Genomic DNA, 21,164 nt, shown 5'->3' on the forward strand with positions numbered 1-21,164 from the left:
AGAAAGTACTTTTGAGAAAGCTGAACGGCCAAATCGTAGTTTTCTTATATTTTAGTGTTAAAAGCGCGAAAAGATTGCTGGAGAAGGAAGAGTTAAAGAGGCGGGAACCCGATAGAGTGACACAAAGTGACGGAGAGATGTACGGCGGGAACAACCAATTCGACGGCAACGCGGCGTTTTCCGGCGGAGGTTTCATGCCGTCGCAGGCTACTCAAACCGCCGGTGATCATTCTTTCTCTCCGGCCAAGGTGTATTTTACTTCCTTAGCATATAAAATGTGAACAAGGCTTTAGTTTCTCGTTATGCTATTATTCTCCATAAATATCTATTGCTCCCTGCTGGAACTGATAGGAACAAAGAAGATGAGAACTCTGAACAGAAAACTAGAAGTTATCAAGCAAAATTTTTGCTTGCGGATTTTAGGTTTTTTAGCCCTTTTTCTGAGAAGTATTTGAATTTTACTTCTTAACATTTTTATTAAAATTTTTCTTTTTGTTTCTCTATTGGTAGAATCGTGATTCACAGACTTTGATTCCATTAACCGTCAAGCAAATTAGTGAAGCCTTTCAATCAAGTGATGATAAGACAAATTTTCTCGTTGACGGAGTTGATGTGAATAATGTTAGTCTTTTATACTCGTGGTTCCTGCTGTTTTATTGGGAGTTTATGCTCTATAAGATATGTATGATTTAGAATTTGACATGCTTGTAGGTAAAACTGGTGGGTATTTTATGCAACAAAGTGGAAAGGGTTACAGATGTATCATTTGGGGTGGATGATGGAACAGGGCGCCTCGACTGTTTTCGATGGTAATAGTCAGTTTCGTTTTTCCCTCATTTTTGTTTTACTTGTGTGAAACACTAAACCACAGTCTACTATGTTCGACATAGTTGACTTTGTGTTTCTAAAATTTAATTGTAAATTTGGTTGATGCATACTATGCAGGGTAAATGAAGCTGTTGATACCAAGGAAATGGAAGCAGTCACGTAATTCTTCTTCTCAATACTGTTATTTTTTCACTTAAAATATTTTAATATCATGTTCTATTATATTTTTTGGGTTCTTTGTTAAATAGAAATGGTATGTATGTTCGAGTCCATGGACACTTGAAAGGCTTTCACGGTAAAAAGCAGTTGATGGCTTACTCAGTCAGGTATTTCAGTATGGGTTTCTGAATTGCTCATTTTGTTTCCCTTCAGTATATTAATGTTGGTCAGCATATGCACAAGTTATTACTCTTCTCTGGTTGTTTGAAGTGGTTGCCTCTGGCTTGTGAAAAGCTATTCTGTGGGGCTTTAGGTTTTCTCAAAGAAAAATCATGCACAAGTTATTACTCTTTCTCCGGTAATTTGAGGTGGTTGCCTCTGGCTTGCGAAAAGCTATTCTGTGGGGCTTTAGGTTTTCTCAAAGAAAAGATTTTTAATACGTGGTTTGTAATCTGTCCAGCATTCGTGTATGCAAGCACAACATTGTTTCAGCACAAAGTTACTAACTTATCTTTACTTGAGGCACTGCAAAAAGATGAAATTTATATTAATGTTGATTTTTAGTATTTTCAAGGTCCTCGTTGGTCTTAGTAAGTTACTTTCCCTTTTTCCCCTAGTTAATCCCCGCATGGCTTTATTAGTTGATTTTCTTTGTAATGTATCTACTATCTAGGACCTCTGTCCTTTTCAAGTGTTGACTATACATGTATATTTCTGTTTTTATAATTGCTTAATTAGCATAAACCTTTTTTACTTTTCTTTTTGGGGAGGTAAGGTTTTTGAGGAAGTTCATCAGGTAGAAGGTGGAGGCCTGGAGGGAGTGTGTACAACTAGTATTTTCTCAGAAGCACGTGACATGATAGTTGTTTGTCAAAATGAGGCAATTATATCTGTTCCATGCCTGTGAACAGGCACAAGGAGAACAATTGAGCAAACTGGTGTGTAAATTTTTTACAAATGGGCAATTTTGCATTGTTTGATAAATCCCTTAGTTGTGTTGAATCAATAACTGGGTAAACCAAATTTGTCGACTATATTGCCATGTATAATTGGTGATTATTATTTTCATTAACCATGTTTAAAAAATTTGTTCTTAAACCAATGAACATCCGGGAAACTGCCTGCAACTTGACATGGAAAGATGGTTTGCAAGAAAAAGATTCTGGTATATGAAAAAGCATCTTTAACAGAACAGCACACCTATCCTTTTTTAATATTGTATGAATGGCGAGGGCAGGAAACATGGAAAACTTTCACGTGAGTTGTTATTTCTATCATCCTATGTCTCTGAGCATGTGAAATTATTCTGGGTATGTTGTTGTACTATGGCTCTGGGGAGGTTAGAGGAGGCAGGATGCCCCCCCGCCCCTGTTACCTTTGTATCGGCTTTAACGAGTTGGTGGTAAAGATCCTAATTTCTTATATGTGTGGTTTTTAGGCCCGTGGATGACTACAATGAGATTGCATACCACTTTGCTCAAGTCATTTATGTTCATAGCTACAACAGTAGTCTACGGGTATTTAACAAACTGCCTTGCATATGTTGAGCTAAACAATATGCTGTACATAAGATTCTGATTGAAGTTGCATTTCCTTTGCCACTCCAGAAGCAACATGATAGTTCCTCTATGCCATCTCAAGTGCCTAGCTCATCTTTCAACACTCCTCTAAAGGGATACCAAGCTTCAGCGTCAAATCAAGTATTTCAAATTACATTTTTCTTCCTTTTAATTTGTGTAGTTAATTTTATATGCATTTTCAGACATCACATTTCCTATGTAGTCAATAATTTTATCTTTATCTTTCATGTTTCAGTTTCCCGGATACAGCATGGATGGGATCAGAGGTGTAGATAAGATGGTCTTGGACTACTTGCAACAACCGTCATGCCTGTAAGTCATTTGAATCTCCAGCACTTTCGCTCACTGGGCAGTGCTTGCAGTTCTAGTGCAAATACTAATAAAATCAGATCTGTATAAATGAACACTTTTTATTACATGTCGAAGTGCCTTTTTAATGGCTGCTGATTTTTTCTGATAATCTTGTTCTGTCACATGACATTGAAATAAAATTATAAGAGTGTTATTCCTTGGTATAACTCGAATTTCAAATCATTCACTTGCTTTAGTCCAATTTGGGTACTTCTCCTTTATCCCTTGTCTTGCTTTTGCGCTCAGTCAGCACCTAAGGTGGGTTCAATGCCTCTTAAAATATCTTAAGGAAAAGAAAGGGATGTATGGATAATAGAACAGATAAGTGATAACAGTCTAAAAGAGTCTGTTCTCGCCTATCCGTAGGTAGTGGGTCATGACGCCTTTTTCGCATGTCTAATCCACTTTGAATCTGCCCCCAAGGCCTAGCTCGAGTGGCAAAAAGTGGAGGATCTGTGGCTTAGATCGGAGGTTCAAACCCCACACCATGCAAAGTGAAGCCCGATATTTAAGTGGAGAAGGGCAGACCCATTATTCAACGAGTTTAGAAGGCTGTGGTCCAAAGGGCGGGTCACATACAGATTTTTCGGTTATCAAAAAAAAAAAACACTTAGAATTTGAATATCCTTTGCGACTTATCTCCTCATCTTCCTGTTTATAAAACAGAGCTTCTTCAATCTATGTAACAACAAGAACTTTGAGAGGATTGCCTTTGAAGAAAGGAGCGACTTCTTGTGGTAGATATTGCGAACATCTTCAAATTAGATTTTTCGGAAACCAAACAAATTCGTTTTCAAGTATTGAAAACTGTCCCCCAACTGACTTAATTTTTCTTGTTTTTTCATAATCTTTTTTATCTATATTGCTTGGATCTTAAAGTTTACTGCTGGATCCTCCAAAACCTATCTGACAGGGGTGTGACAACATTTTTGGGGGAGTCCAAGCAACATAGTATTGAAAATGTATTTTATTTGCTCGTAATTGATAGAGAATATGAATTCCACGTTCCTTGAACGATTTTGATGTTCTCTTATCATTTCTATTTCAGTGCACTTGAAAAAGGGGTTCATCGCAATCAGCTAGTCCAACAGCTACAACTCCCTTCAGAGAAGATCTCGTACCTCTCTCTCCCTTCTCGTTCTCTTTCATGATTAATAACAGTAGATCATTTCTGCTCTTGTTTATTGCCTTATTCCTTATTGTTTCTGTATGACAGAGAAGCTCTTGAGTCTCTCGAATCAGAAGGTCTAATTTACACCACAATAGACGAGTTTCACTACAAGTCTACTGGAAACGGTTGATGTTGGAGATGAAATTGATAAGCAACTTTATAAGATATGTCCTTTTCCCTGTAATTATGTGCTGTTTTTGTTGGATATATTGTTGTTTCTTCCCTCAAAGAGTCTTTTGTGCTCTATGTTTGTTAGCTTTTGACTATTGCAACTTTTATCTCATCTTTTAGAATTTTAGCCATGAAACAGTATCGCCTTGTCTTTTGGGAACATGAAGTCTAAAGATTCACCATACAACAACCCACACCCAGTAGTGTCTGAGAAGGGTGATTTGTACGCAGTCTTTATCGTTACTTTGTGAAAATAGAGAGGTGGTTTTTAATGGACTTTCTGCAAAGGTTCAACAATGAGGTTTACTAATAGATCAAAACCTTGCTATACTAAACAAACCTAATTTTACCTAATGTGATAAATTAGTAATTAAAATCTTGGTTTATACTATGATCATGAATATAACAAGGGACCAACCTCGACTTGCTAGGTGGTCCCTTCCTCACTGAAAGATTCTGGTTTTAATTCATTTGGGTCGGGAAGATACTGATTTATAGTCATCACATTCAGAATCGCTAAAATGTTTAGCAGTATTTAAGTAAAAAGCTTGATTTACTGATTAGTCAAGTCAGTATTTAGTATACTATTTGTCTATTATATATGGTTTAAAATTTAATATATGATATATTTATAAGACTATCACAAATAGAACTTTTCGAAGATGTTTTTTGATAGATTTTCTTCCATACTTTTGATAATATTTTGATGGAAACGTTCAATTTTTTTTAAAATATATTTTTCTATGAGCAAACTTCATTTATTATGGTTCCAGATTTGCACATGTCTATATATTTTTTTCTTCCTTTCCCCTTTGAAAGAGGTTTTAATAATGTCTTTTTAACATAACATGTATATAAATACAGGTAAGTTCATTGTTGGCTTGTCCTTTTTGATAAAGTTGGTTTATTAAAAGTTCTCATCATATATCCACACAAGTCCAATGATAGGTGCTCTCTAGCATTCCCTTTCTTTTTTTAAAAAAAATTTGATGTTTAATATTCATCTTAAAATTTCATTAAATGTGAATTTGCAGGTTGCAGTACTTCTATTTTGGTGTATCGATTTTGGTAAATAGAAAAATTCAGTTTTAAAAGCTTAAATCTGAAATATTTAAATTATAAATAAAAGAAATTTTGAAAATATTCTCCTGTGTACTTTAATGAAAAAGTTAAATCTTTGGAAGATTTGCCACAAAAAAGAATCATATAAGTAACTTCTATGTGGCACTAATGAGTATTTTCCACATGTAGCTATCTTATGGCTTCCAATAAATCTTCAATATATCATCCACCAAAAAAAATTATTGCAAAGTTTTATTCATTCTACAGTAATGCGTTGAGTTTGTAATAATTTTTGGAAATCTTAATATATATCCAATGTGTATATTTATTTACCAAAAAAGGTATCCAAGTAAAGTTACCTAATAAGGGTTAGGTCATTTTCATGTAGTTGATTAATATACCATTTAAGAATTGTTAGAATAGGTTTTTATTAATTTATTTATACATCATCAAAATTAAGTTCATTAAAGAATGATAAAAAAAATTGTAACATTACTAATGTTGGTAGTAAATGATGCATTTGGCAAAGTATGATGAGTTCCATTTAAGACATCTTTTTGCCATTTTTTGCAATAATTATCTAAAGCTATGAACCATTTTTGAAGTTCTTTGAAGCTTCTCCTCTTCTTCTTCCTCCTTTTTTTGGGTAAAGAATATTATATAATTTATTTTTTGTGATTTTAAAAACTTCTAGTAATGATCAAAAGAATTTGGACTTTTTCTTGCCATACAAGTCATGATTTTAACCTAAATAAAAGTGTACTAGGATTTATAAGTGTTCAACAACAAAAAACAAAGAGAAAAACCGTCAAAGACTTATGATCAACAAGGTGAACCAAAAATTATGAAGTTTTAAGTTCAAATTTCAGCAAAGATAAAAATACAGTAGATGATTACTTTTGATATATAATTCTTATTATTGGTGGAAAATATATAACAAATATTATGTAAAATTAATCGAGATATGCATTAGCTAGTCTGAATATCACGATTATGAGGGAAAAAGAGGAAAAGAAAAACATAACAATGTTTTTTTCCGATGCATATGCTCATACATATATCTACTGATTAATCTAATCTAAGTTCTTACTTTATAGGATTCATTTGAAGGAAAAAAAAAACACTTTTTATTATGATTTTTTTAAAAAAAAAAAAAATTTAAAATTTTATATTAAAGACGAAAATATTTATTCATCGTACCACATTCGATATTATCAATAGTGGTCATCTAGAGATACTAAATACTTCACCAACCAATTGTAATAGTGGGAGCCAATTGTATAGATTTATGCCAAGTGTGGAAACCAAAAAAGAACCACCTCAATTATCAATTATCCAAAAAGCCCTAGTCATTCCCCACCCACAACATTACATTTGGCATATATAAACACTAAGATTCATTAAAGGGGAATTCAAATATTTTTTTTATTTTTAAAACTCGAACTCAAAACACATAATTAACTCAAATACTTATACTACAAGATTATAGTTAACATTAGGTATCAAACAATGTATATCATAAAGTTAAGAATACAAAATGTATATGAAATAGATTAATCGTATCCTTCTTAACGTTATATTTTTATCTCAAGAATACCCTCATACGCCCTTCAACTAATTAATCGAATAGCTAAAGTCATAAAATTTGAATCAAAATTATTAAATTATAATTGTACAATGACATTACCCAAATAACATAAAACTATAGGTACACCTAATCACATAGGTATTCTAAAAAGCTTATGAACAACATGATCAAAGTGCACATACATACAATTGATGACACTTGGCTAGGGACCAATTGGACAAGATTTATTAGGAAAAAAAAATATAAACATTTTCCCTTTTTTTCCCCCTTATGATATAGTCTTTAATTAGGCTATATTTCTTAAGATACTTCTATCTATTTGACATTTCTTTCCTCTCTTTGTGAGTATGTCACTCTTCTCTTTTTCAGCTAATTAACTTCTTGGTTTTTAATTTTTAAAAATAAAATAAATATATCCTTCAAGATTTTATGTATAGTGTAATTTTCGATTTGTATGTATACACAATTCAATTTTATATATACATAATATGATTTAATATTCAACTGATTACCACTCTTTATTCTATGTTGTTTAACCACTGTTTAAGAAGTTCAATTTTTTTTATTTATTTTTTTTGTATAATTTGGTTGGTGAAATTGAAGTATGAAAAATTGTTGCCTTATTTAATTTGATGTCCAATTATTGTTTGTTGTTGGATTTCAGGAATTTATTTTAGAGTAATATTATCTATGGAGCAGCCTATGTCTTTTGGTAATATTCTCTTTATCTTTTTTTAAGTAAATTTAGGTTATTTATAGGGAACAATTCTGAGTTATAGTACATGTTGGAATTAAATAATAAAGGATATAATATAAATATGTGTTTTGATTGTAATTAAATAAATTACAATAAACTTTCTATTTCTAATTTTAAATCTTGCTTCACCATGGGTTTAAGCACATATTGTTTCTGAGAGATTATCGACTCACTATTTTACCAGTTTCACCTTTCCTTCATATGTTTTTACTAAGGATACCTTATAAATTGATTTATAATAAAGAAAATTGGAGTTATATATGCTTTTGTATGGAACTTCCATTAAACTCTTATTAATATCTATGCAGACTCTCAATCATATAATATGGACTATCAAGGCCACTTTGATCTAGGTTTATTTGGTCAACCTCTGGTAAAGTTTTCTAGATTAAAATTATATATATCGTCGATATAAAAGCTTTATCATACCATCACACCTGAAGTATCCTTATTTTTTGAGTTTCGTATCTCATATATCAGAATTACGAATTATTCTCTGCTTGAACTATCATCAATTATTCATCAAATTGCACAAAGTACGATACTAATAATGGACTTTGTGTTCTCAAAAATTTTGAAGGGCCGGATTATGCTACCATTGAACTTCACCTCTCATGATGAAACCCCAATATTCGTCAATGCCAAGCAATATCATGGGATACTTAGGCGTAGAAAATTCCGCGCAAAGGAAATAGAGAAGAACTTACTTAAACCGCGCAAGGTAAAATTCTTCTTTTGACTAAATAGTTACGTATGACTTTGACTCATGCACTATACTATGATAACAACTGGCGTTTTCATGTTAGCAAAATGATAAAGCTTAGAGCACTCCCTATAGAAATGAATGATAGTTAATTGTGACGAAGAGATTACTTCCAGCTAACTTTATATTTTCTCGTACCTAAATTTCTTTTTCATGTTCGCTCACTATGGTTGCTTAATTTTGTATTGGTTTAATGTATACAGCCATTCTTGCACCTCTCGCGCCATCTCCATGCCAAGCGTAGACCTAGAGGAGGTGGAGGGCGCTTCTTGAACACGAGGAAGACGGATGGAAGTATCAACAATGATGCAAACGGTACAACCATGACTAGCAACAAGAAATGTCATCACACTAGATCACAAAATTCTGAAGTTTTGCAGTGTGGTGTATTCAATTTTAACTCAACAAAGGATACAACTAACACTATTTCCTCTATTGATGCGTTTCTTGATATAACGAATACTGGCCATGACATTCTCATGGCCAGTAAGTGGGGTTCTGTAGCAGCAGTTGATAACTGCTGCTGCAACAACCTCAGAATTTGATGACGTTTTTACCCTTACGACAACCAAATTGAGGGCTATGGACTCTGTTCCTACCGCGATTTGGTTGCTAGAATAGGCAGATCATCCTTGGCTATACTCATTAAGGTTGCTTATCATATATCATTCCATGTAGCTATCCAGGTAGCTACATGGATGTTACGAAGTGCTAAAACCTTAATGCACTTCTTTTTTAAAAGTAGGACGTATATCCTAAATCGAAAGAAGTTTATGAAGGTTCAAAATTATCGAGTTTGTGATGTTGTGTATATGTTGTTTGTAAAAATTGAGTTGAAGTATGATTTAGTATTTGGTGTGTTTGAGACTGGACTTGTACTATGGTATCAGAGTAAGACTAATCTCAATCCATTGTTTCTGATGTTGAATCGTGTGACGTGTCTTATATTGTTTCAAGCTTCAGATGTTCAGTCCATTTAAAATTAGTATTAGTTTTTCATCTTTATTTGTTACTTATGACAAATTAATAGTGTTATAATTTCTCCATGATTAGTATGTAAGCCAAAACAGCCATTCAGATGAGACCATTCTCTTTGGTACTCAAAATTCTCTGAAGACACAGTCAATCTTAACCATACTTTTTGAGTTTTGACCCTTCCCTTCTTTTTTTTGGTTTCATTTCGATATTTGGTATTCGCTTTAAAGTCATATTACTTTGAAATAGTGTCGGAAAGTTCAATTTAGAAGGTAGAGTGATTCCGATCAAAGCTCACTACATATTCAAAATTTGAACCTGAGACATGGGGTTAAGGAGGGAAGAATATTTACGATCCTATCATAACCTTTAATACATTAGTCCTTATATATTAAGTGTTTTTGTTTGTTAGACTTGAACTCGAAATATTTAGTTAAAGATGAAGGAATACTCAGCATCATACCATAACATTTAGTTTCTATATTTATTTATTTTGTTAGAGTTGAACTCGAGATATTTAATTAAAGATAAAGGAATATTCACCATCCTATCATAACCTTTAGTCTCTATATATTACGTAACTTTCTTTGGTTAGACTTGAGCCAGTGATGTTTAGTTAAAGATGGAGAAGTACACACACAATCTCTATATTTGTTTATTTGATTTCTCACTTGGTATTACGTATCCATTTTTTAGCTCGACTAATTTAGATTCACATCGATAAAGCACCAATGAACTTCAAACCAAAGACAACTCTATATTCAGCTCTCGAATCTTAGAATCAATGATTTACCATCATGCCAAAGTTATATCATACACCAAAATCCCAATTTTATCTTTTAACTAAATCCTCACCATGCAAGCGCCATGTGCGATCATGACTCCGACCCGAACCATCCTAGCCCCTGGTAGGCCTTGTCATAAGAAGGATGTTCACACTACTCAACATTAAATACGTAACAAACATCTAGTTAAGAATGAAGGAGTATTCACCATCCTATCACAAACTCGAAAGTCACTATCTAGTTTAATATAGATTGAATAGTGAAGACTATAATACATTAATATCAATTGACTTTTTAAACTCATATTTTTTTTTTCCTTCCAACTTGTCACCATTGGTGTTGAAGTAGACAACCATTTTGACAAGTCTTCTCTCCAGCCTGCCATTCAAGAACTAGTTAATTTCAAGTTTCAACCCCCTACCCCTACCCCCCACCCCCCACCCACCCCACTTCACCCCCTTCAAAACCCCATCTCAACCAAAATTTCCAATCAAAATCTTCAAATTTCACAATGAATGATCTATTCTCAGGATCATTTTCTCGTTTCAGAAATGAAGAACAATCCCCAAATCAAGAATCAGCTGGAATACAAATGAGACAACAAACAGGAGGTGTAAATCTTGACAAATTCTTCGAAGATGTAGAAACCATTAAAGACGAGCTTAAAGAACTCGAAAAGATTCATACCCAACTCCACAATTCACATGAACAGAGCAAGACTCTGCATAATGCTAAAAATGTCAAAGATCTCAGAAAAAAGATGGATAATGATGTTTCGTTAGCTTTGAAAAAGGCGAAGTTCATCAAAGTTCGTTTAGAAGCATTAGATCGATCGAATGCTGCTAATCGAAGTGTACCTGGTTGTGGACCTGGAAGTTCATCTGATAGAACAAGAACCTCTGTTGTTAATGGATTGAGGAAAAAACTTCAGGAATCTATGAATCAGTTCAATGAATTAAGGCAAAGAATGGCATCTGAGTATAGAGAAACTGTTCAAAGAAGGTATTGTTGAATAAAGTTTAAATCTTTGCATCTCATGTTTTTGTTACTATATGTTATTTTCTCGAGAAATGTTACTAGCTCAGTTGGTTGTTTATCTGAACTTACATTTTGTTCTTTGTTTGGACTGCTTTGGACTGTTTTCTTTTGTGAGTCGAGGGTCTATCGGAAACTGTAAGGTTTGCGTACATTCTAGCCTTCCAGATCTCACTTTGTGAAATTACACCGAGCATCTTTGCCTTTTGTTTGACTTTTGATTCATTCGTGTTCCTGCCGATAGTAAATTGTTATGTCTTTGTTTCTTATGGATTCATGGAGCTCCGGGTGAAACGAGTAGGTCTAGTTCTTCGAGACAAAGGCCCTCAACTTTAGACTATGGTGTAAAATTACCTTCACGATCCAAGCTCCATTATGTATCAAGGGTAAATATGAGATTTTTCTAATGACATTTGAACTCCGGACCTTTAACTATTCTGTTTAGGTTAAAGTATGTGGTTATCTCATTTGAAGACACATTTTTTATCCTCTCATGTGGTCATGTATCATGTGGATGAGACTCGAAATCATAGTCTAAGAGTTAAAATCAACAGGTACTACACGGTGACAGGAGAAAATCCAGATGAAGGTACACTAGATACTCTAATATCGACTGGCCAAAGTGAGACATTTTTGCAGAAAGCAATACAGGAGCAAGGAAGAGGACAAGTAATGGACACAGTTATGGAGATTCAAGAGAGGCATGAAGCTGTGAAGGAATTAGAGAGAAATCTGAAAGAATTGCATCAAGTTTTCATGGACATGGCTGTTTTAGTTGAAAGTCAAGGAGCACAGCTAGATGACATTGAAAGTCAAGTTAATAGAGCCAATTCATTTGTCAGAGGTGGTGCTCAGCAGCTTGAGGTAGCAAGAAAACACCAGAAAAGTTCAAGAAAATGGACTTGTATTGCCATTATTATTTTGCTCATTATTGTCTTGGTGGTGGTTCTTTCTATTCAACCATGGAAGAAATGAGAATCACTCAAACGTTGGGTTCGAACCATGGAATTAGTCACTAATACTTGCACGTCAAGATAACATCCCCTTAGGGTGTCCTGCATCAACACGAGATGCTTTGTGCATCAGAGTTTCTTTCTCTCTTTTTTCATTTCTCTATTGTTTGGAGTTCTCTTTGTAATTAACTTATTGCTCAAGTAGAAATGGAGCTGAAGGAGACTGTTTTGTGCTATTTGCTTTGTTTATACACATTTGGGTTTAAATCTAATCTTTTATTGGTGAAAACTTTTGTTCCTCTTTGAGAAACTTTTCTGAATTTATAAATGCATGTTGCATGACACTAAGAAGATTTAAACCTGCAATTTCAGTACTGAACTTCAAAGAACATGTCATATTATAATTGTAAAAGTTTACTATAACCTTGAGAAAAGTTTGATAACAGAACAATTAAAAACAAGAGATTCAGCATAATTAGACAGCACACATGAGATGTCTTCTTATATTTGTAGTGTTACCAGCATAGCATTATAAGATTAATCCAGGGCCCTTCCGACGTCTCCTGTCCAGTCTGGTTTCACCAGTCAAAACCTTATCGAGGTCAGAATATTCCATGAACATCTGTGTAGCAGCTTCTCATGAAAGCTTGTATCGTTCCTCGTGAGTGAGAGTTTGAGGCTACCAGACATGATCTCTTCAAATTTAGCTACAAAGTCTTCAGGCATCGTGTAAGTCTAGCAGGTTTGGGTATACCTGGAAAAATTCATCCGACAGTGGTCCAAATTTCCCCATTTGCAAGAGCTCAGCCATGGTAGTGCAAAGCGCAGCACTGCAAGCAAAACTATGTTAAAAGCTGAACAGTAAAGAAACTAACAGAGAACAAGGAAATGGGGAAAAAAATAACTAGCATCAAATAAAAGGCAGCAAAGGGTCTGCATTCAACATCGTTGTTCAAGCTTAAGATTTAGCAATTGGAAGTACCACGTCGATGAAAAATCCCAAGAAAAAAAATTGTATTCAGTATTTGCAGATATCGAGGAGAAATAGTTTAACACTTTATACAAGTAAAGTAGATTCCACCCTTTAAATGAATAAGAACATTTGTACCCAAGATTGAAAACTCCGGGGCGAGTATATATGTCTCATACTCTACATCGATCAATTTAGTTTTCAGGTTAACATGGCACACATAAAATGAATAATCTTTACCATCTTAGTCATTTATGCATTAACAGTAATTCTAAAATTATTTTGCCACAGGGAACAGAATGTTATCCCTAATGATGTTTTATAGATCATTGGACAAAAACGGAAAAAGTACGCACTAAATAATGCCCTATTGTGTGTAACAACCTCTACATTCTTCATTAGTAACAAGTTCTATATAAGGATTCTTACCTATGAAGAGAGTCATGGATCGTCTCTACTTTCATGACGCTGACATCATGATTTAACCTATTTGCTGTATTCTGTACCTCATGAGCATCTTTCTCATTGCCATATACCTCCAAACTAAAGCCATTAAGGTCATTCTTGTGCTTTGCTTAACAGATCTATCAACTTCCAATATCCCTTCGCCCAGACCATTTTGCCTAAGAAAGATGCTCATTTAGAGAAAACTAGCTGGTCGCTTTGTCTATCTGCTGCCGCTTTTTCTCCTTTTTCAGAAACTTTGGACTGACACAGTGTATATTGCAGACCAAAGACTTGGGTAAATCCTGTATAGCTAAACAGCAATATTGACATCTCAATTAAGACAAAAATGAAATAACAGGTAGGGTGTTTTAATATTAATAAAAGGATGTGGCAGTGTTCAGGGAAGCGTGAAGCAGAAAAAAGCGTTGAGGCCCCACTTCATGCTTTAAGCAATGAAGCGCTCACATACTCATTCTAGTCTGTGAAGCGTAGAAGGCTCGCTTCGCTTTCCTAAACACTGGGACGTGGTGCTCTAAAATGCAGTTAAGGCGTCTTCCAATGCTTAATGCATGTGACCACAGTTTCCTTCTTTCTTCTTCTATGGAGGAGAATTAATTCATAGACTAAACATACCTTGTTTTGGTATGCTCTCGTTACCCAATTATTAGTGTGTTTCACAAAAAAAGTTGAAGAGCCCCATTCATTTCCCTCTTGATATATTCCAAATAATTTGTGTGGACAACACCAACAAGATGATTTAAATTTATCACTCCAACATTAGCCTGGGTGGTACACTGAGATGTTCTGGCTCCTCTAAAACTTTGCAACATCGGCATCCCTTGACGGGATAAACTGAGAAGTGTCTCTAGATGGTGTTATACGCGGCCTTTCTTTGGAGAACTGCAAGGGAAAAAATATTTGTCAATAATCACATCCATCTCAACATCTTCGCCTGTCATATTATAATTTATTTAGCTGTTAATCAGGGACTACCTTTCCAGGGTAAAATGAAATCCTGAAGTCAGCCTTGAAACCAATTCGCTCCTCGAGCCAATTGCATATATAGAGGTCCTGATCTTCAGGAGAACTTAATGAAAGATGGTTTGGAAAAATTAGCTCTTGGTCAGATTTACATAGCCATGGAACCAGCAACATAGCATTCTGCTTTTCTGATCTGGCTAAGTGAGCTGCTCGGAATAGAATATCTACAGCAGTTCCTGTTATCGAAGGAAGGCTAGCCGTTGTGACTACATGCATTCTATCATCTTATAGATTCTGCTCTGTAGAATCCCCTCAAAATCCACTTTCGTAACATGACCATGGTTCTTATATCCAGATCATCATTCATAATTTCACCTTCAACCATGAGGACCCTCCTCCGGGTAAGTGGTGTAGTAAATGTTTGCTTCGACCCTTGCTGCACAGACATCCACAATCTTTTCTGATAAATAAATTAAAGAGCCAGAGAAGATAACTTATAGCATCCATCGACACATCAAAAGCTTGATTGTTAAATCATGACATCCAACTAACATCTATCTATTACTCACAGTATATCATGTAAATGCTTCATGTTGGACATGTCAAGGATAAATGACGGAGAAACTATCCCGTTTTATGGTTGAAAGCCTGTAAGTAACAGTCCTACTGCAGAATTCATACAAGATGAAAATGTTCCTGTATATATGTGCAACAATTTACAATAAATACAAAATGAGAATATCTTTTAGAAATTTCACACCTTGATGCAAAGGTACGCTAAACATCCTACTTAATGTGCAAGAGTAGGCTATCTGTCCTACTATATATGTCCAAAAGAATAAGTGAATATCTAGAGCAAAGTTTAAGCACTGATAAAATATCAAAACAGGAGCATAGGTAATATCACCATAGTTACTTATGCTAGTAAAGATTATCTTACCTTCAACAATTAAATATACTAAGCATCAAAAAGAAAAAGGAAATAAAGAGCACTCACGCAGACTAAATGCACAGGTCAAGTATTGCAAACAGATCCAACATTTAGCATTCCATAAAGTGGTAATGCAAACAGAATATAAGCAACTAAGATAATCGAAAGTCAACTCGTATATTTGTAAATCACAAATGAACTATTACCTTTTCTTATTCCAAATTGATCCAGAAATTGGCGCAACTGCCTAACTAATATGCCAACAATTCTGGCACATCAAGTGCTGGCGCTCCTCCCTGCATAGATGAAGAACATGTGAGGATGGATAAGGAGAAGAAAATATCTCTAGTCTAATTGCTTCTTTTATTTTTGGAATATAAAAAAAAAACTAAGGGAAAGGAGAGAAATTCTAAAGGGAAATGAAGAGAAATATGAGAAAGAGTGAAAAGAAAATGATTTTCTTCTCTTGCTTATCCAGAGAAATGTTATCTCCTCCCTGTGGTCTCTTCCAAAACTTCCCACCACCACATAGGTTACGACCAAACTAGGCAAGAGACATGTTTTGATTTTCTCTACTTGTCTCTTCCAATCCCTTGCTTTCTCGACTTTTGAAGCAGAGTACTAACCGCACAGTCCAAAACCAAATACATAGAAAACAATGTAGAATATTATAAAAGATAAGACACCAACCTTTTGTCTCTACTGGTTCCTTGCGAATTGATTTATGGAGAAAGACAATAGATTAATCATATGGATCAACATACCTATAAAAAAATCACATGGATCAACACCAAGAAATACAAATGTGAGAAAAGACAACACATAATGGTGAAGGAATCGCAATAGAAGGAAAGAACTAAAAGATTTAAAATAGAAAAAGCCACTTTCCGTGCCTGATGAGTCAAACAAACCCAAGCCTAACCTCCCGTCATGACCAAAAACTACTCATGTGTACCATTTAACACAAGTTGAATATAAAAAGAAACCATCAAACATATGACTTAATCCCACAAGCAAAATAGAAATTCTAGAAATCATCAGCGTCAAGAAAATATCTAGCAATATGTACCACCTAAAGAGACAGAGTAGTACTTATCCTGAAAAGGAAATAGAATTGCACATACTGAATCATAGTACACAGTGTTCCTCATATAATAAGGGAGGGGTTGAGGCTGGGTAAGGTTTCAGTGTAAAACCATCTTGCTTAACAATGTGAATTCTAGCAGAGTCTTAAAAACACAGAATCTTGCTTAAGAGTACTTCTCTTAAAACTTCAAAGAAAAGAAGAATGGAACTTGACTCCATCTCTGATGAATAAGATGTTTTTCTAGTAGCAAGTTACTTAAATTATTGTTGTTTTAGAGAGGAGAAAACTAGCTTATTATTGAAAACCCTTTGTGACTGTCACAGAGTAGCAGCTCATGGCTGCTAGCCCAAACAGATGATTCATCAAAATCAAACACCTACCATATTTCTTCAAACTACTTTTTAGAGAGATACCTTAACCTTGAAGATGTTCATAAAAAGCTTAAGGTGCTTCACTTAGTTCCTATTCTTGGTTCCTTGATAATTAATAAAGAGAGTATTTCAAAAGTCAAGTGTATTTATAGTTTAAAGAATAATGTAGCACCTCGCCCATTTAAAAAACATTATGCTAAAGAACACGCTAAAGATGAAAATGGACGGAGGAGTGGAAGAACAAGTTAAAGAAAGCAAAGGATACTTGCCTGTTACCTGTCAGAGGTAGCTGCATATACCATATGGGGACTCCAAACTGATCTCATGGAAGGAAAATTCCCCTTAAAAGGAACAGCCCACAAGAATATAAATGCGAAACCATTATTCGGCGCACGTGAAGATCTAGTTGTGGACATGCTTGACTGAACAAACATATCGAATAGAATCACAAATAGCTGGAACTTCTTCATTTGTTGTCTGTTCTATCAAGTCCCTCTAGCAGAAATGTATATGTCTGGGAACTAAGCCGAGAATCATTTTTCTCCATAATATCCAACAACTCAGAACATCTATCTACAAGTCCCCTCTTAAGTAAGCCATCAATTAGAAGCTTCCAAGCTACTTCATCATTATTGTACCCACAATCAAGAAGTCGAAAGAAGGCTGCCTTAGCTTTATCATTGTTTCCATTATCATACAACCCACATATAAGGAGCTTGTACGACTCTAAGCGTGGTAAGAAACCTTGTGTAAGCATTGTGTCAAGAAATCTTGTTGCATCCTCATACATTTTCAACTTGCAACAACAATTTACCATTGAGGTGTACATATCTTCAGAAGCAGACATTCCGCAACTCTGCATATGAACAAGTAACCTCGAAGCCTCCTCAAGACGTCCTTCTCTACAGAGACCAATAGCAAGCAAACTAAAACCGTTTGTATTAGGAGGACATCCATGTTCCTCCATTTTATTTAAGAGTTTAAGCAAAGTTTCATATTTTACTACTTTCCACACATCAGCAATATTAATGGAACTGGCCTCTATTTTGAGATCAAGTCCTCCTTGGGACAAATGTTTAATCAAAACAGAATAGGTGTAATGAGAAGGTTCATATCCAGAGTCAAACATACATTTTAGCATATCAAAGGCTCGATTTAATAATCCTGCACGACCATAACCATCAATCATTACTGTATAGGTCATCAAATCTGGCCTAATTCCCGCCTCTGCCATCTTAGCCATCACATCTTCCGCTTCTTTCAATTTACCTTCATTGTGATATGCAACTAGAAATGAAGTGTAAATGCAGACATCCGGCTTATGTCCCCTACACATCATTAAACTAAAAACTTTGTCAGCATGGTCAAAGGCACATTCTTTTAATAGTTGCTCAATCAAAATACTGTAGGATTCGATTGTGGGTTCTACACCACTTTCTGCCATGCTTTCAAGTAATTGTGCCGCTTCTAGTTGCTTACCCTGTTTACACAACCCGTTAATCAGCACATTATAAGTACATGCGTTTGGGGAGCAACCTTCCTCGATCATCTTCTTAAATAATGTGAAGGCAAAATCAAATTTTTCAGCGTTGCAATGTCCATCAATTAGAGCAGTGTACATTGCAACATTAACCTTTATACCCTTCTCTTTCAGAGAACTAAAAATGGTGTTAGCTTCTTCAACTCTACCTCTTTCACATAAGCCATCAACTAGAGTACCATAACTCCACTCATCAGGAGCTAATCCATTCTCCTCCATCAATCTAAGCAACCTAAATGCACTATCTATTTCACCATCTTTACACTGTCCATGAACTAACAAGTTAAAAGTGACATTACTAGGAGATAGTTTGCGCTCAAGCATCTTATCAAGTAGTGACATTGCCTTATGCACCTTTTTCGCCCTACAAAAGCCAGAAATCAATTCATTGTATGTACGTACATTTGGGAGACAACTTTTCGATTCCATTGTGTCTAAAATACTTAATGCAACATGAACCAAACCTTTCTTACAGTATCCATCAATCAGAGCATTGTATGTCACCGCACTCGGAACTAGCCCCTTTTCCGACATAACATTTAGTAACTCTCTTGCTTCGTCAAGCTTAGAGTCTTTACACAAACCATCGATGAGAACAGTGTAAGTATGAACATTGGGCTCACAACCTTTCTCCCTCATCTCATCAAACAAACTCAATGCCTCTACCCTCCTATCCAACCGACACAACGCATCAATGAGAATTGTATATGTCCGGACATTTGGAGAACAACCATCATCTGCCATTTCCAAAAACAGCTTCATCGCTTCATTAATCCTCCTCGTTTCACACAATCCATGAATCAAATTATTGTATGAAACCACATTTCTTTGACAACCCTTTATCTGCATTTCCCTAAAAACCTTAAAAGCACTATTTACATCCTTTCTCCTACAATGACCCAATATAAACGACGTGTACGTATGTGTATCCGGCATCAAACCAGCTTGAAAAATCTTACTCAAATAAACCTCAGCCTCAACTACATTACCCAATTTACAATAACCATTAATCATCGTATTAAAAGTATAAACATCAGGTTTAATCATATCACTCAACATCTCATTATACACACATTTCATATCATCAACCATAACAAACCGAGATAACGCCATCAACAATGTATTATAACCCCACCCATTAAGCTTAAACCTAAACCCATCTTCACATTTATTCATCTCCCGCACAAAACCCATCACAAAAACGACATCCTCAGTTGTTCCACATGATTTAATCATAGAAAGTCTCGTTTTTTCCGCGACCTGAAAAAGCTTATTGGAAATCAAAATACGCAAAAGGGGTGCATAAGATTGAACACTGGGTTTGAATGAGGGTATCCGGGAGAGGTAATCAAAGAAGGAAAACGCGATATGGGGGTTAAGATTTGGGTTTTGTGAGAGAAAAGAAGATAGACGAGAAGGGGAAAGTGAAGGAATTAGATTCTTGAGAGATGGGTGTTTTTGCCAATTTGGGTGTGAAAGGAGATTGAGAAGCTGAGAAGAAAGGGGGTCAATGGAAATGGGTTCTGATTCTTCTGGTGACAAAATGGATGAAGGAGAAGAAGAAGAAGCTACAGAAAATGGGAAAGATTTGATTAAGGTGAAGAAAAGAGAAATCGACTGACCTGAACGAAATGGAAATGGAGTAGGCAACGCCGTCCATAGTATCATTGTCTTGGAAAATCGATTCCAAGAAGGAAGAAGAAGAGAGGAGAGATCAAGTTTGGGTATTCATGGAGCTAAACAGAGCGGCGATTTGGTCTGTGGCAATACTTTTTTTTCTTGCTGAGTGACAGAGGCGGACTCCAGTGATAGTACGCTGACATTAGAGGGGGTGAAGTTGCAAATTGAAGAAAAATTAACACAAAAATAACCACTTTTAGGACCCAATTTAGGGTTTGGCCAAAAAAATTCTAAATTTTAACCACATTTAGAAGATCTTTGGTTGATGGGATGTGATATATTATCGTATTTGTATCAAACTTATGTCGTTAGAGGTATAAGTTCAGTTTCAGAATGTTATGTTTATATCTTAAGAAGTTCTTAATTCACATATCACAAGTTATATCTTACCTAGCTTTTATCGAATGTATGCTCGATAGCAGGGGCGGACCTAGAGAACGTCGAGGGGTTCACCCGGACTTTCTCCTCAAAAAGTTACATTTATATATTGATTTTGAACCTCTTGAATATAAGATTAGACGTTGACTTAGTTGTTTAGGGGTTCAAAATCATTACTTTCTTTCTTTCAAACCCTACAAGATTTTGCCTCAAGAGAGAACTTATTCCAACAAAAAATTCTAATGGATAATGCAGAAGTTCTCTAAACTTAAGCCTAAAAGATGTAGAAGTTTTATAAATGTGTATTGTGAATTAGACATCGCACAACTTATTTGATACGAAATTAGATCAAAATTAAAATTACTTAGTCTATAATTTAAAGGACAAAAATTAAAAATTGTCTTAAATAGGTTAATTATGCAAAAACTTGCCTTATGATTATGCCCTTCGTCAAGCCCACAATCTTTGGATCTGAACTTTAACGTGAACATTAGGGCCCAACAGAAATATTGGGCTTTAAAATGAAACGGCCCTTAACTATAAATGTCAATCTACTTAAAATTTTGGGAAGGAAAAATTACATGAATAAATATATTTTTTA

At 35.0% G+C, this 21,164-nt stretch overlaps 4 protein-coding genes across 13 annotated transcripts; 3 read left to right on the forward strand and 1 right to left on the reverse strand.

Annotated features, from left to right (window-relative positions):
- The first annotated feature begins 89 nt into the window (after positions 1-89).
- RPA32B (replication protein A 32 kDa subunit B) lies at positions 90-4,490 on the forward strand. Its single transcript, NM_001329419.1, is given in 10 exon segments — positions 90-248; positions 511-621; positions 712-809; positions 946-987; positions 1,077-1,154; positions 2,426-2,504; positions 2,595-2,687; positions 2,803-2,879; positions 3,967-4,035; positions 4,135-4,490. Coding segments are annotated over 10 exon segments (843 nt in total). The 5' UTR covers positions 90-137; the 3' UTR covers positions 4,220-4,490.
- A 580-nt stretch (positions 4,491-5,070) lies between these two features.
- On the forward strand, positions 5,071-9,358 carry LOC101265980 (nuclear transcription factor Y subunit A-2-like). Of its 5 annotated transcripts, XM_019216175.3 has the most exons (6): positions 5,071-5,208; positions 5,295-5,328; positions 7,575-7,622; positions 7,976-8,040; positions 8,248-8,388; positions 8,634-9,358. In XM_019216175.3, exons 3-6 carry the CDS (start codon positions 7,601-7,603, stop codon positions 8,973-8,975), a joined length of 570 nt encoding a protein of 189 aa, XP_019071720.2. In that variant the 5' UTR covers positions 5,071-5,208; positions 5,295-5,328; positions 7,575-7,600; the 3' UTR covers positions 8,976-9,358. The 5 variants fall into 5 exon arrangements, with proteins under 5 accessions (XP_019071720.2, XP_010312213.2, XP_019071719.2 ...); XM_010313911.4 differs by lacking the exon at positions 5,295-5,328 and having other exon boundaries at positions 5,081-5,208; XM_019216174.3 differs by having other exon boundaries at positions 5,132-5,328.
- Positions 9,359-10,492: 1,134 nt separating this feature from the next.
- On the forward strand, positions 10,493-12,467 carry LOC101247381 (syntaxin-121). Its single transcript, XM_004249355.5, has 2 exons — positions 10,493-11,192; positions 11,780-12,467. The coding sequence occupies exons 1-2, from the start codon at positions 10,702-10,704 to the stop codon at positions 12,198-12,200; spliced, it is 912 nt and encodes a 303-aa protein (XP_004249403.2). The 5' UTR covers positions 10,493-10,701; the 3' UTR covers positions 12,201-12,467.
- Positions 12,468-12,576: 109 nt separating this feature from the next.
- LOC101247676 (pentatricopeptide repeat-containing protein At5g65560) lies at positions 12,577-20,346 on the reverse strand. Of its 6 annotated transcripts, none has more exons than XM_069289730.1 (8): positions 17,235-20,346; positions 16,198-16,271; positions 15,714-15,803; positions 15,146-15,272; positions 14,589-15,012; positions 14,229-14,495; positions 13,578-13,905; positions 12,577-13,008 (listed from the first exon to the last, which is right to left on the reverse strand). In XM_069289730.1, the coding sequence occupies exon 1, from the start codon at positions 20,171-20,173 to the stop codon at positions 17,432-17,434; it is 2,742 nt and encodes a 913-aa protein (XP_069145831.1). In that variant the 5' UTR covers positions 20,174-20,346; the 3' UTR covers positions 12,577-13,008; positions 13,578-13,905; positions 14,229-14,495; positions 14,589-15,012; positions 15,146-15,272; positions 15,714-15,803; positions 16,198-16,271; positions 17,235-17,431. The 6 variants fall into 6 exon arrangements, with proteins under 6 accessions (XP_069145831.1, XP_069145834.1, XP_069145830.1 ...); XM_069289733.1 differs by lacking the exon at positions 15,146-15,272 and having other exon boundaries at positions 17,235-19,765; positions 20,128-20,281; XM_069289729.1 differs by lacking the exon at positions 15,146-15,272 and having other exon boundaries at positions 13,578-13,897.
- Between the last annotated feature and the right edge of the window lie 818 nt (positions 20,347-21,164).

The sequence above is a fragment of the Solanum lycopersicum genome, chromosome 10 (genome assembly GCF_036512215.1).
Source record: "Solanum lycopersicum chromosome 10, SLM_r2.1".
In the NCBI taxonomy this organism is placed as follows: domain Eukaryota; kingdom Viridiplantae; phylum Streptophyta; class Magnoliopsida; order Solanales; family Solanaceae; genus Solanum; species Solanum lycopersicum.